The sequence below is a fragment of the Bombus fervidus genome, chromosome 5 (genome assembly GCF_041682495.2).
Source record: "Bombus fervidus isolate BK054 chromosome 5, iyBomFerv1, whole genome shotgun sequence".
In the NCBI taxonomy this organism is placed as follows: Eukaryota; Metazoa; Arthropoda; class Insecta; order Hymenoptera; family Apidae; genus Bombus; species Bombus fervidus.
Window position 1 is genome coordinate 12692047 of NC_091521.1, and position 16500 is coordinate 12708546.

Genomic DNA, 16500 nt, shown 5'->3' on the forward strand with positions numbered 1-16500 from the left:
ATATTATTACACCAATGAACGACCTCGATTCAAATTTGGAATACGTAAAAAATAGATACGAAAAATATAAAATATGCATGCATTAATTGTATTAAATCATTTATTTATTCTCTCATTATACAACATATTTTTTTTGTCAATATACATGTAATAAAAAAGAAAATATTCAAACTAAATAACAATATATTTATTAGTTTAAAACCTTAACTTTATAATAGTTATTACTAAATTGCGAATTTTTATGCGGAGTCACATTTCTGAGAATGTAATTAAAGAATTAACATGGCTTAACTTGATATTCTACATTAAAGGACCTCTGTGGTCAATTGTTTTATCTACCAAGCATTATAGAAAACATTGCACTTTAAATAGTTTATATATTTTTCATATTATGATCATGTTTTGTAATTTTGTACTTTTAAATTTTTTATAAATCCATAAAAATCTGCACTCTAGTTATTACATTTAAAAACTTTTAGATATCATTGAAATTATTCTGTTTTGTAGATGAGATTATGTCAGTTTCATAAAAGTCTTCAATAGAAGAAAAATTAAAAATGTTACTTTGTTCTGCATTTTCGAAATATGTAGCATCATATGTAGCCATATTACTGGCATTATCAGTGTAACTTGATGAAATATTTGAACCACTCCCAGAATTTGTTATATTTGGAAGGTTCTTATCAATAGTACTGTTTTCACAGAAATTAATAGATAAACTATTAAATATGTCTGTTAACTGCATACTTTCATAAATTTTTGCAGTTTTTGACGCTTCTTTTTCAACATTTATTGCTTTCAAACAATTTTCATCTTTAACACTTACATTATTTTCTGATTGGACAGCATGTGAAGATCCTTGTTTAGTATTTTCTAATTTAAAATAATTATTGTTCTTTGTTTCTTCCTTAGTGTTTTCTGGAAAAATATCAGTAAGTGCATTGTATTCATTATTATTTTCTATACTTATATTATAGGGAATATGATTTTTGTTATCATGAAAGACTTTATGTTCATTTTTGTTGCATTTGCAACGTGAATTAAAATTATTAATATCATTTTTTAATTTATCATCAAATTTATTTAAAGAAATTGGTGACAGTGGTTTCTCTATAAGATTTTTCTCATTGTATCGAGAAGCACTTTTAGAACGTATATTACGATGACTTTTATTAAAATATACATCATAAATATTATCATCCTGAGAATATTTTTTCATATTTTCGTTGATAAGAATTTCAGGTCCTATATAGAAAAAAAAATGAAAAATATTAAGGATTATTTAACTTTTTCTTATTTTATTTAAATTATTAAAAATTACTTACCAAATTTTTGATTTTTTTTAATTGATGTATTTGAAAATAATCTTCCAGCTAATAGACCAGCTATGAAATAAATAACATGTATATCACATAAGTTGAATACAAAGAATATAACCATAATATAGTTTAAAATAATATTTACCTGCCATTCCAATTGCAGTGCCTCCAACGAAAAATGACATATGATTTTCTTTTTGTACTTTTTTTTTCTTAAACATTTTGAAATTTTAATTATACTAATCGAGAGAATACATTAAATCATGTCAATAAATTTCATAAAACCAGATATACAAAGGATATAGAATAGTTTATGTTATTTTAAATATATTGGAGATATTTCAAGGTGACAACAAAATGTAAACATTAAATGACCTTTAAATCAAGATGTATTGAAATAGATACACTTTTAGATTTCATCAAATGCTTTAATTTCTTTTTCTCATAAATTAAAAGTGTATTAAGTCTTAAATTATTATAATGAATACGTACAAAAGTAACAGAATATCCTATACATAATTAGAGATTAAATATTGAAGTTTATATAACTACAGAAATATCATAAAATACACTTTAAAATACTCAAAACTTAGGGCAAATTACATATTTATGATAGTACTAATATAAAAAGTACATAAATATGAGAACCAAAATCTATATGTTTAAAAATATAAACGGGTACAAGATTTTAATTTAATAATTCTTTGACATGTTGGACACTTCTTAGCTTTAGATACTCGTAAAGCTAGAGTTATACATTTTGTACAAAATATATGTCCACAAGGAGTAGACATAGGGTTCATTTTAGAAGACAACTGTTCATAACATATTGGACAGGTCAATACAACTAACTTTTCTTCTCTGGAATCATTAACATAACATATTCCAGTTTCTTTTGGGCTATTGATATTATCTAGATCTATGATTTCCATTGTTTGTACATCTTTACATTTATTATTATCTGTTATTTCTCTAAAAAAAATGTTTACCTTCAAATAAATTCGATTAAAAGTAAGGAAGTATAATGTGACAATACATACGTACATAATGGAATCTTCAAGTTGTGCAACTTGTTTTTTAGAACCACGCTTTCGTGACTTTGTTATTGTTAAATTAACATATATTTCATCCTTATTTCGTAATTTTGAAGCTTGATCTGGTAGGTCAGTAGTTAAATCAATATAATCAATTGGAACTGACATTTTGTTAATTTTCTTCTTTTATTTTATGTTCTAGTTCACAAAATTCCAGTAGATAGATATAACGATCGTGGAAACAACCGACACAAGACACAACTCAAAAAGTCCTTCGATAGGTTATCGATATCTTTTTCTATCGATAAGCCAATTTTTAATCGAGCGTTACAAGTTACGAGATAATCGAACATACAAAACAAACGAAACGAATATGTTAAAATCAAAGCAAACATAAATTTTAAATAAAGTTGTATCATTTAAAATATATATGGTAAATGTTATTATTATATATCATGTATATAGTATGTAAAAATATCTAAATAATCTCAGAATTTAGTACTCATTACATTATTTAGTAAATAAATCAATTGTCTATTTAGATTCTATTTTCTAGTTGGATTTATAAAAATATGAATTTACATATATATCCGCAGTCCTATATTTTCTTATTCTTTTATTTTTCGGCCTCACAGTCCGGAAAAAGAACTTGGATTACATATCTCTTTCCGCTTTCACTCATTTCTATGTGATCCATAGTTTAATTATTATATTATACAATAAAAAGTATATCGAATAATTTATTTTATTCAATATTATCGTACACGTTGCAAACATTTGTTTTAGTAATGAAAGCGTTTTATAATATTCATAGCCAGCCTTATTATATACAATTAAATTTTTAATATATAGATACATATATAATAACTATAAACTATTGTAAAAAATACACAAAATACATCATTTAAAACTTGAATAGTTTTAATTATATAATACTTCTTCAAAATTTTTTGAGCATAAAATATAATAAAGTCATGCAGCTCGAATTACATTAATAGCTAAAAAAGTATGATTTTAATCATATATACAAAAATTATATAAAAGAGATATGTAGGCACTTTACACATCATCACATTATATATAAATGTATGAATATATGTATACTATATATGTATATATGACGCTTAATGTATATTTAAAGCTATTTATAAAATATGTTTAAAAAAGTATAACAGAATTTTGCTATATTTTACCGAAATGTAATTTATATTATTTATGTGTTTTAATAATGTTTATTCAAGAGCACTTCTGTTTCGCATATTTAAAGTTATTTATAATGAAAAGTTTTGCATATGTATGTATGAAATAATAATAAAATGATTATTCATTTAGAAATGAAAAAATTGATCTCTTCGTTTGCTATTACAAGCTATTAATGTTTGTCATCAAATTTTTCATTAATTTTCTTCATTCATTAACATATCATTTTATCTGTATTATGTATAAAAGTTACATTACATATGTAACATTTATATGTAAATCTACCTACTTAGTAATTATTATAGGGTTTCATAATGAATATACAATAAACATTTAGTGTAATTAAAATATTTTAAAAGATGTAATAAGTTCCAATTTAGCAACTTATTAATAATTATTACAAATAATAATTTATGCGCACACTAGCGTTAATTTGTCGCACAACAGTTTTGTCATTTACAAAAAGAATGCGATTTGAACGCATTTGACAACGCAATTCAGGACACTTTTTTTATTAGAAGATGAAATTGAACTTTTGATTGATGCGATCGAGAGTGACAAAACTATCGCGCGGCAAATTGTCGCTACTGCGCGCCTCGTCTAATTAAAATAATCTTTATATTATTAAAGTAATGGTATATCGTATTAAATTTCAGTCGTCCACTCAACTATTATTTTGCTCTTACCATTGAGTGGATAGATTATAATTTCAATTTGTATAAAAAAAATGATTTAATAAGCTTCAGATTCTTATAAAATGGACGGTTAAATTTTAATACTTTATGAAAAAATATTATGTTTTTGAATTCCTTATATAAAATACCTGATTATATTATAGATAAATGATTAAGGAAACACATTATCTTTGGTTATTATTGTGTAGATTAACGAACTAAGTTGTGTCATTGGTTAATGAGTATCTCGATTGCTTTTGTTACGATTACGTAGTAACGAAGCATCCAAGAGAGAATAAGTACCAGGTTCAAATACTGGCGGATATTCAAGACCAGGATAATCAGGTGGTGGTGATGTAGGTGGTGGTATGTAAGGCAAAGTCGGTGGTGTCAATGAGTTTCTACCTATGCTTGCATGACCTTTCTGACAGGAGGGCTGATTTGCAATACCCTAAAAATAAATATTTGTTATTATTATGTTAATATTTGGCACAATATTCATAATTACTATTTATTGAAATATATACCTTCGACATTAAATTTGGAGTACACGGCGATGGTGTATCCGGACTCCAATCACTAACAGAACTGACCGAACTAAAACTCTGACTGAGAGTTTGACTATTTCCACTAAAGGAACTATGAGATTGACTGATTCCACTATCGCCAGGACTCTGACTGCTCGATCGACTTGGTAATCGTGACTGATTGTAACATTTTTCTTTAAATAACGCTCTGTGTAATCTCGGTGATCCTATCATTTATATATAAATTATAGTCAAAGATTATTATAAAATATAACTGAAATTTAAAGTATATTATTTACCCAATAAAGTTTTTTGTGTTTCTTTAGGCAAATCAAGTGTAGAAGGTTTCTGCTGACATTTATTGCCGAACAAATTTTTCAATCGATTTGTCTTTTGAACTTGTTCACCTTTATCTAAATGCATCTCAAATGCAGCAGTCATACCTTCTTGTTCGAATGGAGAAGTTGGTATAGGTGGTGGGTGGTACTGTGCTACGTTTTTCAAACGAGTTTTATCACAATTGATATCTTTTTTATCACCTCGTCGTAAAGAATCCAACCAATGCTTGTCTGAAGAAACATGATCACGACGATTTGTTAGATTGAAACTTCCTTTGCGACTAATGGATGCATCTTTCTTTGCACGTTGTAAAGTTTCATAGAAAGTATGAAACGTAAGGTCGTTGGTAGATCCTGAGGCACCTAAATGAAAAAGAAATCATATTAATCTTGATATACTAAGAAGTTATTATATAAATAATGAAAGTTACCATCATTTCGAGTAAGTCTTGGTGCCAGTTTCATGTCCTCTGATAAATTATTAACATTTTTAGGCAAATAATAATCATATGATCTAGAAATGTCATGATTACTTGAAGATTGTGCTTGATTTGTATAAATATTAGTATTATATTCACAATTCAAGCTCATTTGTCTCCCAGACCCATCAACAATATCTGATTTATTATGACACAAAGAAGGTTTTTGGTCATTTGTGATAGTTTTACAGTGAAATGAATTGCATGGTTTCAACTGTTGAATATTTGAGCCATCTGATAATTTTTTTTTATTAGCGTAATAAAATTCGTCTGATTTTTTATGAACCGAATGTTTTGATGACTCTCCTCTATATTCATTTCTTTCTGAATCAAAATCTTCGCTATATTGTCGCATTGCGTGAATGGTATCCATATTCCGAGAATAACCATATGCAGAAGCAGCGTTATTTACTGCTTCATCACTATTTTTATTTCGAACATAAACATCATTATTGAAAGTTCCATCACTGACAAACCTGGATTGTTCATTAACAGTCTCATTATCATGAAAGTTCCTATGTTGGACATGAACGTGATCGCTAGTTAAAGGTGTCATCCGTGGTGATACAGGCCTAGTTTTTGTCATTTGTCTTTGATCTTCTTGTTGCAACAACATGAATTCTTCTAACGTAATAAAACCTTGTAAATCTTCTGCTCTTCTATTTCTGTTACTGAGACACCTAAATATTAAATACTATTTCACTAATTACTTTACAATATTCAATAGGATAACAAAAGATATGTATGTGTAAAAGCAAATAAAGTGTGCTCTACTTCATTAAGGATAGTGTGTAGGAAAACAGTTACAATAAGGAAAAACATGCACAAAATATATATATACATATAAAATAAATGCAGTCAATATTTTTAGTTAATTATTTTATTATGAAGTGCAAAATATAACAATATTTTTAATTGCTATTATTCTTTAGTTAAAAATTTATTTTCGTGTGTACAATAAAAAAAAAATAAAACCATAATAATTTAAGTTTAGTAGAATCATAAAAGATTATATAATACAACAAAATTGATATATTAGTTCTGTAGCATGCAACATAAAATGTTACCTGTCTGTGGTACGCCTGTAATCACCCATATCTTGAGTGCTAGTTGACATATCAGTGGCACTATGAGATGCACATAATCCATAAAATGTACTTCCTGCAATCGTCATTTGCAAATCTGGCGAATTTGGAACAGAATCTTGTTTCCTGAAAAATATTCATATTTTATTTTTGTTTTAAACGAGGTATTCCATACTAACTCTTACTTATTAGGCGTAGATGTAGGAAGAACTCTTCTGTAACTTCTAAACTGTGCAGTTGGAACAGGTACATTGTTTCTTGCACCAAGGAATTTTAAATATTTTCTATCTAAACTAGCACCACTAATTTCATGGTCCTTATATGAGGGAGAATCTTTACGAACAACTTTTTTTAATGATCCGAACGATTTTTCAAAGTTCGGTTTATATTCCGAAGTATGAACATTTTTTGTTTTACTTTTTTGTTCGCTATCGCTCTCGTCAGTTTCGCTGAAAAGCGCACTATTCCTACTGTGGCCATCCGCACCTAAGGTTGCTTTGTTAATTGCATCTACCCATAAGGCAAGAAAATCTTCAGTGTCTGCAGCAAAATAAAATACCGTTCCTGTGTGATAAACCTTAAACGCATACTTTCTTGATTTTACTTCGGCAGCTCGTGATACGGTAAATCCTGTTAAAGCTATGAGACAGTCGGCTTTTATACTATTTTGAGTTTTAAACCTATATTTAAAAATATAATAAAATAAATATTTGTAAGATAAATATGTAGATATAAAAATTTGGTTAACGAACCTGTACAGAGAAGAGCACTTTAAAACAAACCAAGCTTTCGCCCAAGCACCACCTGCACCTCTTGTGCGGTACGTTAACCATCCTTCTAAATCACCTGTGCCTATATCTTTAACAGAGATATTCCGCTTTCCTAGTTAAAGGTAATATAAAAATCAATAAGTATAAATGTTTAAAGATTAATATATATTAATCTATTAAATATATACAATGTGTGACAATTACTTACTTGCAAATAATATACTTCGTTTTCTATTAGTTCTGGGACTATTACTGGAAGATTTGCTTAAACTTCCATGCAATCCAATACTTCTAGCCACCATCATAGCTTTATTAACTACGCCTTTCTCAAAACTTTTTTCCTTTTCAGACACTTTAGATTTATGATCTAGAAATTGCTTTGAAGAGCATGAACCATCCGGAGAGTCCGTATTTTGAGAATAAGATTCAGTATCATGGTATTCCATTGTTGAATTAATGTATGCAGACTTCTCAACAATAGGTTCATACTTATCACAGATAAACTTAGTTTCCTTTATTTGCTTATCATTGTATTCTAAATATGTAGAATCCAAGTTTAAACTAGGTCTAAGTTCGTTATCTAGAGTATTCATATCATCAATAAATTCTAATTTTTCTGTAAAACTATTACAAACATCAAAATAATCCTGCTTATCTTTATAATCCAAGGTACTTCTGATATGATTTTCCGTATAATATTCCAAACTTTTTAAATCTTTTCTAGTATTAATTTTTTCTGGTGTACAACACTTTTCTTGGTCATCAAACATCTTTGAAGTATTACTTATAGATGAATCCATTGTTAACTTTGAATAATATTTACGTGGAGGCGGATCTGGAGGTATTAGATTAGGTTTATTTTCTAACTTCTTACTAGAGTCAGTTTTTGTTACTTCTACACATTTACAAGATTGCATCGCATTTCCTTGAATAATTAAATCTTCGGCTTTTGTATTATCATTCTGTACCTTTCGACAAATTTGAATTTGAGGAATGTTTCGAGTAATATTATTAGTAATATTATTATATATCTGTACATTACTTTCAGTAAAATTCAGATCACTATTTGTCCATACTTGTCTTTGAGCTTGGATATTTTCTTTTACTGATACATTACCTTTTTTTTCTGTTAATTTTTTATGTTCTGTTGGACCACAGTGGTTTGGTCCATTAAATGTTTGAAGAATCTTCTCAAATTTATTTAGGTTTGAATTATTTTCTCCACTGTTTTGCATAAAACTATTTATTGATTCTAATTTATCTTCATTAGTTTCATGATTGGAACTTGAATTATTTGTAAAATTTTGAGTATTACATATTTTTGATGTATTTTCTGTTTCTACACTTAAATTGTTTGTTACGTTCTTTTTGTCGTATTTATGTACATCAATACTAATACATTCATTATTGCTTTGGTTATTTTCTATACTGATTTTGTGGTTTGCATCAATTACCTTACACATAGAAGTTTTAAATGAATCTAAATGTTCAGATTCAGAACATTGTTTTTTTTTGTTATCTTGTGTAACATATTTATCAGTATCATTATTTTTTTTAATAATATTATCAAAATTTATTTGAATACTTTGTTTTTGATCATCAATATCTCTTAATTTTTGTTGATCTTCGGAACTCGTAAAAGTCAATTGAACATCAGTCTTACTGGATACATTGCTTACATTATTTGCAGACGGTTCTAACGCATGAAACAACTTTTGCCTTCTGTCTTCTATACTGTCAGCGTCCATTGAATCGTACGCTGGTGTACTGTAACTTTTATCTAATCTTCCTCGCTCTTTACTATTACATATACTAAGTTCCTTACTGCTTATCATACTCTTACTATTACTATGTTTATCCCTAATAAAATTGTTGCATTCATCTAAAGGCACACTCGTATCACTCAAGTTATTGTTATTGGTAACATTAACAGATGTTTGAGAAATTTGGCTGATTGTATTTATATTACTGCACAATTCCTCACAATTTTGGTTAGTTTTACATTCATCTTTTTTCTCGTTTATTACACTGATTGTATTACCTACTTGAGGAACATCATGTTTCATCATAGGTTTATCTTGAAACTGTACTTTCTTATCATCAGTTTGTCCATCATTCCTTTTTTTTCTTTTGTTTTGTTCTATAGATATACATGTTTGTGGTCGTATATTTGATGGTACATTATCTAAACCATGAGCGCAAGATGCTGCTTTGTCCCGCAATTGAGAAGTTGTACTATGTTCCTGTTTCAATTCTTTCCAAAATTGTTCTATATCAATTCCATGCTTGGTAGTTGGACTAGCACCAGTTATAGTAGCTCGTCTTTGAACTGAATTTCTTGGTTTTGTAGAATATAATCGAATAGATAAAGGTGGATCAGTTTCACTATCCGAATCGCTACTATCTATAATCATTGTGTCTAGCATATTAACAGTATCTAGAATGCTTGCAGGTTCTGGACTGGGATTCTTTGGCCTAAACAAATTTACAAATTTGTATTATATTAGAAACGAAATTGTATATATTTTATAAATGAGGTACATGTCTATATATATATATATATATATATACCTTGGTAATGGCATTGTAAAATCTGGTATAGTTAATAATTCTGGCCTTGGGGAAGGAAGATTGTGTTGCCACCGTGTTGTGTAAGATGTTTTCTTATTGCTTGGAAGTCGATATGGTTTTATGTAAATTTGACCATATATTTTCGTATGTCTTGGTCTACGTTTCAAAGTTAATAATACTTCTGCTGGGCTTTCGCGAAATAATTCTAAAAGATTTTTTCGTTCCCAACCAACTACAGTCTGATAATTTACCTGGAAAATATTTAAATTAAATTAAACATTTGTATTATATATGTTTTAATTAATTAAAAAAAAGAAAAATTACTTGAACAATCTCATCTCCTTCTTCCATTTTACCACACTGATGTGCAGCTGATCCAAATTTAATCTCCGCAATTTGATGAGCTCCATGAAAAGATGGTAAAATATAAAATCCCTATAAAAGAAAATATTTTCCAATTTTTATTCTTCATACCTATTAGGAAATAATTATATTACTCTGACAGTTTCATTCTATAATATAAGACTATCTAAATAGGAAGTTACAGATGTGTTGAATCAATGGTTATAGTTTTATCATTAAAGGATGTAGCAGATAACTTTAATGATTATGAAGTATACTATTTTATGATTTATGTTAAATATTTTATATATATTATATTCATTACATAAAATTATTTAGAAATAAAAATAAAATAGAAGAATATTACCCTATTTTAAAAAATTGATATTATTTCAGAACTTACTAAATCATCTCCTGGCTTCTTTTTTAATGTTGCCAAATCTAAACTAGCAGGTTGTAATATCATAGGATCAGTAATATCTTGTATTATATAATCTGCTAATTTTGCTAATTGTCCACAAATTGTTCTAATTTCTTCTATTGGTTTTTCTGCAAATCTATCTCTTTGTGCACATGTGGCCATTTCCAAAGCTAACTTCATTAATTCAACTTTTTTGTCATTATATTCTAATTGTCCACTAAAAGGAGGTCGATCAAGCCATCTTACTAATGGTTTTACAGCCATTATAACTGATGCTACATCAGATAATGTTTGGGTTGTAACAGGCTTCGAATCTGTCTGATGAGACAACTCATTTTGTAAACTATGTGCTTGACAAGACAGTCGCAATGCCAATAGTTGCAGATTTTCACGATCAAGTTCATAATGGAAATTTCTCAAATATTCTACTGCTTCAAGAATAATTTCCTGATGACCAAGTTTCAATACCCCAAGGTGTTCTAGGTCTTCGGGTCTCAAACTTAATAACTGTTGTCCATTAACACCATGATTAGTAAAGCTATGCACATAGGGAAGAACAGAATTATCCAAACCTAAAACAGGAAGCATTTTTTTCTCTAAAGGATTTAATTACTTTAAGAGAAAAAGGATATTGTGAAAGTGAAATCATAATATTTTAATGAAAGATTTGTACAGGAATTTGAATAAAGTTATAAGGGGAAAATAATTATAATTTTTGCTTTTATAGTAATTAATCATTTAATACTTCGTTTGTTTCAAAAGTAATAACAATGAAAAAAACGATAATGAAATTACGTGAACGATAATCATTTATAAACTCTTTCGAATATTAACACTGCAGATTAGGAAAATAAATGAAGATATTGCAGTTTTAAAACATTTTTAGGAAAGATTTAGTATTACTAAAGATTCGTTTTATAACGATATATCATTTATGAATTATGTGATTGTAATGAATGATTGAGTAAATACTGCTTTATACATGCAATAAAGTGACTGATTAAAAGGAAAGAGGGGCGAATAGACAGGTGCGGGCGTATACTGCAAAATTTTCACACGCAAATTTTCACGACATTGTTTCTGCACGTAATAGAGTACACTTGTTCCTTAAAATATATCGATGTATAACACTGATTTAAAAGGAAATTCAATTTTTCGCACCTTTCAACCATTCGCACACTTGTTCAGTTTTCCATTCAGCAACATTAACATACGCCATGACCCGATCATCTACTAATTCATAAAATGTTAAAGATTCTCCTTGATTCCTCAATTCTTAGTCGTTCTAATTTCCAACATTAACTAAGTATAGAATAGACATGACATTATATATGGGACTTTGTATCTCATGTTCTGAAATACCGATCTCGAAAAAAATTAGTGTTTTTTACGCCCTCTGTGGTTTGCTATAGCGAATCATTGACTAAGTTTTCAGTCTGCTAAGTCGATAACTGTAAAATACGTATGCACAGTCGATGACTTAAAAATAACTGTGTACATATACATACATATTAATGACAATTATTGTGTAGTTGATAATTTTTCATTCAATATCATATATCAATCAATCAAATATCGTATATCAATTTGTAAACCTGCATCAAATTGTAACATATTTATTGTTTTACATATAATTCATTGGAACATATTAATTACAATGTAACATTAAATAAAATGTGCACATATATTATATTGCATAATACATATTACACAGGACATAAATAAAAATGCACTAAATGCTTGTGCGTATATACATATAAAGTATATATTAATTATATGTATATATATGTTTATATACAACACCGATAATATTTACAATTTATATTTCTTATATAAATTTCTTATATATAATAGCACCAAGTATTGCTATTTCCAGTAATATAATTAAAACTAATATAAACTTATTCATTAAAATTCTTCTTCGCATAACATTTAATATCCTTCTTGTCTTATCTAATTCTTCATCTGTTTGGGATAATCTTCTATCTGCTCTCAATAATCGTTCCCTTTGTTCATTCAGTTCAGAAATTACTTCTGTCCCTATTTGTTCACTCTCAACAGCAACTGCTTGAGATCTAGCAATAGATTGTGATGAGCGATCCAGTATTGCATTTCCTTCTAATAATGTCCGTCTATGCTCTTCCTCCCAATTAACTCCAAGATTCATTGTGACAATATTAATAAATATGTTCACACCAATATTATGAAATAATAATTATGTTCACAACAAGAAAATAAACGTCCTTTAAATTGTCAGATCTGCCATAATATCCAAGAATTCACTTTGATCAACTGAAATCATAAGTATAATTTGCAAAATTATTTATAATATAAAATGAATGAAATAAACAATAAAATTAAAATTTCCTCAATAATTTAATTAATTCAAAATCAAATCCTTGTTTTACTAGAACCATCTTGATCCAAATCAAATTCTTTAATCATAAGTTCCATTTCCTCATTAGTCAGATTACAATCAAGCTTTTTATTAAGTTTTTGGAGATCTTCTACTGTTATCTTGTCATTTGCAGTCTCATTTGTAAATAATTTGAACACATATTTAATTTCATCTAAAGGTTTTAGCTTATTTAACTTCTCTGATACTATGTAAGTGTAAAATTTAATTAAGACAATACTGATTATGAAAACACATGCATTATTTATTATGAACTTTCTTAAGAATATAAATAACAGATTATTTAATTAAATTTAATATTTTTTGTTTAAACGCACCAATATAATTAAAATCTTCAAAACAAATTTTATTATATCCACGCTTGTCATACATTCGTATAATAGATAAAATGTAAGATTTTTTTACTGCGAAACCCAAAGCTTTTAATGCAGCTTTCATTTCATGATAATCTAAATAACCATCAGTATCAGTGTCCATTAAACAAAATGATTCCTTTATACGTCTCTTTAAATTTTCCGTACGAACATTCTTTGTAATAGCTGACATAATCAACAATAAATATTAGTAAAATTGAGTTGACATGTTTACCTTTCACTTATCTTGCAAAACTTTCTTTTGTTGTCAACAAATTATATGTAGTTATATTCAGGATACACACTCGTTGTTATATATTATTATATGCCTTGAATATGCTTCCGATAATACATACATAAATTTTTTGTTTATTGTAAACATATGAAGGCTTCATGAATCTAACGTCGTGAAATATTCAACCACTACTCAATCACTATTCACTATGGTCATATAAACAGATCTGGACATTCGTTAGGGAAAACAGTCCAGCTTTCGAGTCGAAAAAAATCAAGATGGAGAGCATGGAAAGATTTGCTCTGCTAGACAGACTACAATCATATAAACTATAAACTGTTCTCGACACTCTCTAGGGAATACCATCCGAAAATTGAGTAGTGATAGAAATGAGTAGTTAATCTACTGGTCGTGACAACGATCATATAAATAAGTCTCGCCATTCATATACCGAAGCCTAGGGAAAATTGAGTCCTATCTAGTTGTGAAAAATTAACATGGAAAACATAAAAGTCTTAGCTGCACATACGTGGCATGCTGTGAATGCCTTAGACAGAGAGAGAGCACTCTATTTTTCTCCATCTATCTTGCAAGAACGTGAACCTTATTGACCTTATACATATGATTGAAGGTTCGGCAATTCCTACGGAGTGAGATGTCAACATTTTGATGTCTTATGTCGTATATAATATTAATTTCCTTATTAGAAGCATGATGGCGTTATCGCGAAACTCACAAAAGCTCACATATACGCATTCATTATCAATGACGTAGTCAAAAGTAATGCGTTAATTGGTACATGATTGTATCGGCAGTGAAATGAGTAGCGGCCACGATCACGATGAGAGTCGTAGTAGTGATGGTAGTATGGCAGCCTAAAAACATCTTTCGTCGCTTACTGTTACAAAGATACATGCGCGTGCTTTTCAGAATTTCGTGACAGCGCCACTATGCGACTAATAAGGGAATTAAAATACATCAAAATCATGATCAAAATGATCACATTCCACGCTAGCAAAAATTCTACGAATTGCCGAATCTGTGTATAAAACCGTAGTTACATGATATTGCAACTATTGGCTAAAATGTGTTATTCACCAATTTTCAAAATTGTAAATTAAAATAACTTGTAAAAAATTCTATTTTGTTGCATACATAAAACATACAACATAAATATTTGTTTGTCAACGCGTACGTAGTTTAATATTCTAATTCTCTAAATAAATATATATGTATAACATGTATAATTCTTTAATTTAATTTTTAATTGAAAATTCAATTTCCCTGGAAATCCATGAAATACTAGTAACACGAGATTTCTAGTTATTTTTTTTACTTTCTTAAATAAGTGATGAAGTGTTTCTTCGATAGCCATAATCTCACGACTAATACTTTGTATAAAACGTAAATAATTATTGACATATAAAGAAATGCCACAATATACATGCAATGGAAGTAACATTGAGTATATAAATATTTTTACAACGAAAACTATTAGGTAAAATATTTTTGACAAGGGGAAACCTCATTTAAGGATATTCAATGAATATCATATGTGATATTTTATAATTGTCATACGTGATCTCGAATATAAATAGTTGTCTTTATATTGTTCAATTACGCATAAATTATGAGTGTTGATAGCGAGAATAAGTCAAATGAAGCTATTGCTCCGTTTACACCATCAGCAGATCAGGAAAGTACAGATAATAGAAATATTCAGGAAACAACTATAACCCCAGAAATGGTGCTACGATTACCTACAATTACTGACAGTAAGATAGTATATACTGATATTTTTTATATTTCAATATATCAATAAATAAGGAAGATCAAATGTATATTACATATCTATATTAATTTCAGAGTATTTATGTTCTCCAGAGGCAAATATTTATGACATAGATTTTACAAGATTTCAAATCAGAGATTTAGAGACAGGAGCAATATTATTTGAAATAACAAAACCACCAGCTACTGGTTAGCAATTGTAGATATTATAATTAATGATAATTACAACAAAATTTGACACAAATGTATTTATATTTGATATATTATATAGAAATGAAATTTTATTATTTATATCTTAGAATGTGATCCCAATCAAGATCTGGAACCAGAAAATGAAGAATCTGGTTGTGAGGATGCTAACACTGGCCGTTTTGTACGGTATCAATTTACACCTCAATTTCTTAAACTGAAGACTGTCGGAGCTACAATTGAGTTTTTGGTGGGTTCTAAACCAGTGAACAATTTCCGAATGATTGAACGTCATTTCTTTCGGGATAGATTGTTGAAAACCTTTGACTTTCAATTTGGATTTTGTATACCAAATAGCAAGAATACTTGTGAACACATTTATGAGTTTCCTACTTTACCTGCTGACTTGGGTAAGCAATGAATAATTATTCAATATGATTTTATTAATTTCTAATATATAAAAATTACAGTTTCTGAAATGATTGCAAATCCATTTGAAACACGTTCAGATTCGTTTTATTTTGTGGACAATCAATTGGTCATGCATAATAAGGCTGATTATGCATATAATGGTGGACATACACATGATGTACTTTAGTAGATAAAGTCAGTAGGAAACTTGCACTTCGCAAAAAAATAATTGTGATAATAGTAGAAAATATTTAGCTAATTTAAAATTCCAAATTTATTTCTTTTTATAAATAATTGCAATTTTCACAAATTTTTAGATTAATGTTTAAAAGTTGAATTTGCTTC

At 28.2% G+C, this 16500-nt stretch overlaps 5 protein-coding genes across 5 annotated transcripts; 1 reads left to right on the forward strand and 4 right to left on the reverse strand.

Moving 5' to 3' along the window:
* Window positions 1-82: 82 nt before the first annotated feature.
* LOC139987641 (uncharacterized) lies at window positions 83-2929 on the reverse strand. The gene is made up of 4 exons (XM_072004117.1): window positions 2360-2929; window positions 1465-1531; window positions 1326-1385; window positions 83-1245 (listed from the first exon to the last, which is right to left on the reverse strand). Exons 1-4 carry the CDS (start codon window positions 2519-2521, stop codon window positions 476-478), a joined length of 1059 nt encoding a protein of 352 aa, XP_071860218.1. The 5' UTR covers window positions 2522-2929; the 3' UTR covers window positions 83-475.
* Window positions 2930-3082: 153 nt separating this feature from the next.
* Window positions 3083-12076, reverse strand: Cnk (connector enhancer of ksr). The gene is made up of 12 exons (XM_072004116.1): window positions 11922-12076; window positions 10743-11332; window positions 10322-10432; window positions 9998-10248; window positions 7635-9901; window positions 7409-7538; window positions 6842-7336; window positions 6639-6782; window positions 5524-6251; window positions 5054-5455; window positions 4755-4981; window positions 3083-4678 (listed from the first exon to the last, which is right to left on the reverse strand). The coding sequence occupies exons 1-12, from the start codon at window positions 11977-11979 to the stop codon at window positions 4463-4465; spliced, it is 5619 nt and encodes a 1872-aa protein (XP_071860217.1). The 5' UTR covers window positions 11980-12076; the 3' UTR covers window positions 3083-4462.
* Window positions 12077-12360: 284 nt separating this feature from the next.
* On the reverse strand, window positions 12361-14328 carry Vti1b (Vesicle transport through interaction with t-SNAREs 1b). The gene is made up of 2 exons (XM_072004129.1): window positions 13765-14328; window positions 12361-13052 (listed from the first exon to the last, which is right to left on the reverse strand). The coding sequence occupies exon 2, from the start codon at window positions 12925-12927 to the stop codon at window positions 12589-12591; it is 339 nt and encodes a 112-aa protein (XP_071860230.1). The 5' UTR covers window positions 12928-13052; window positions 13765-14328; the 3' UTR covers window positions 12361-12588.
* Window positions 13059-13758, reverse strand: LOC139987646 (uncharacterized). The gene is made up of 2 exons (XM_072004128.1): window positions 13494-13758; window positions 13059-13363 (listed from the first exon to the last, which is right to left on the reverse strand). Exons 1-2 carry the CDS (start codon window positions 13720-13722, stop codon window positions 13152-13154), a joined length of 441 nt encoding a protein of 146 aa, XP_071860229.1. The 5' UTR covers window positions 13723-13758; the 3' UTR covers window positions 13059-13151.
* A 669-nt stretch (window positions 14329-14997) lies between the features above and the next one.
* Window positions 14998-16366, forward strand: Unc-119 (unc-119 lipid binding chaperone). The gene is made up of 4 exons (XM_072004126.1): window positions 14998-15539; window positions 15631-15744; window positions 15855-16154; window positions 16215-16366. The coding sequence occupies exons 1-4, from the start codon at window positions 15395-15397 to the stop codon at window positions 16340-16342; spliced, it is 687 nt and encodes a 228-aa protein (XP_071860227.1). The 5' UTR covers window positions 14998-15394; the 3' UTR covers window positions 16343-16366.
* The last annotated feature ends 134 nt before the right edge of the window (window positions 16367-16500 follow it).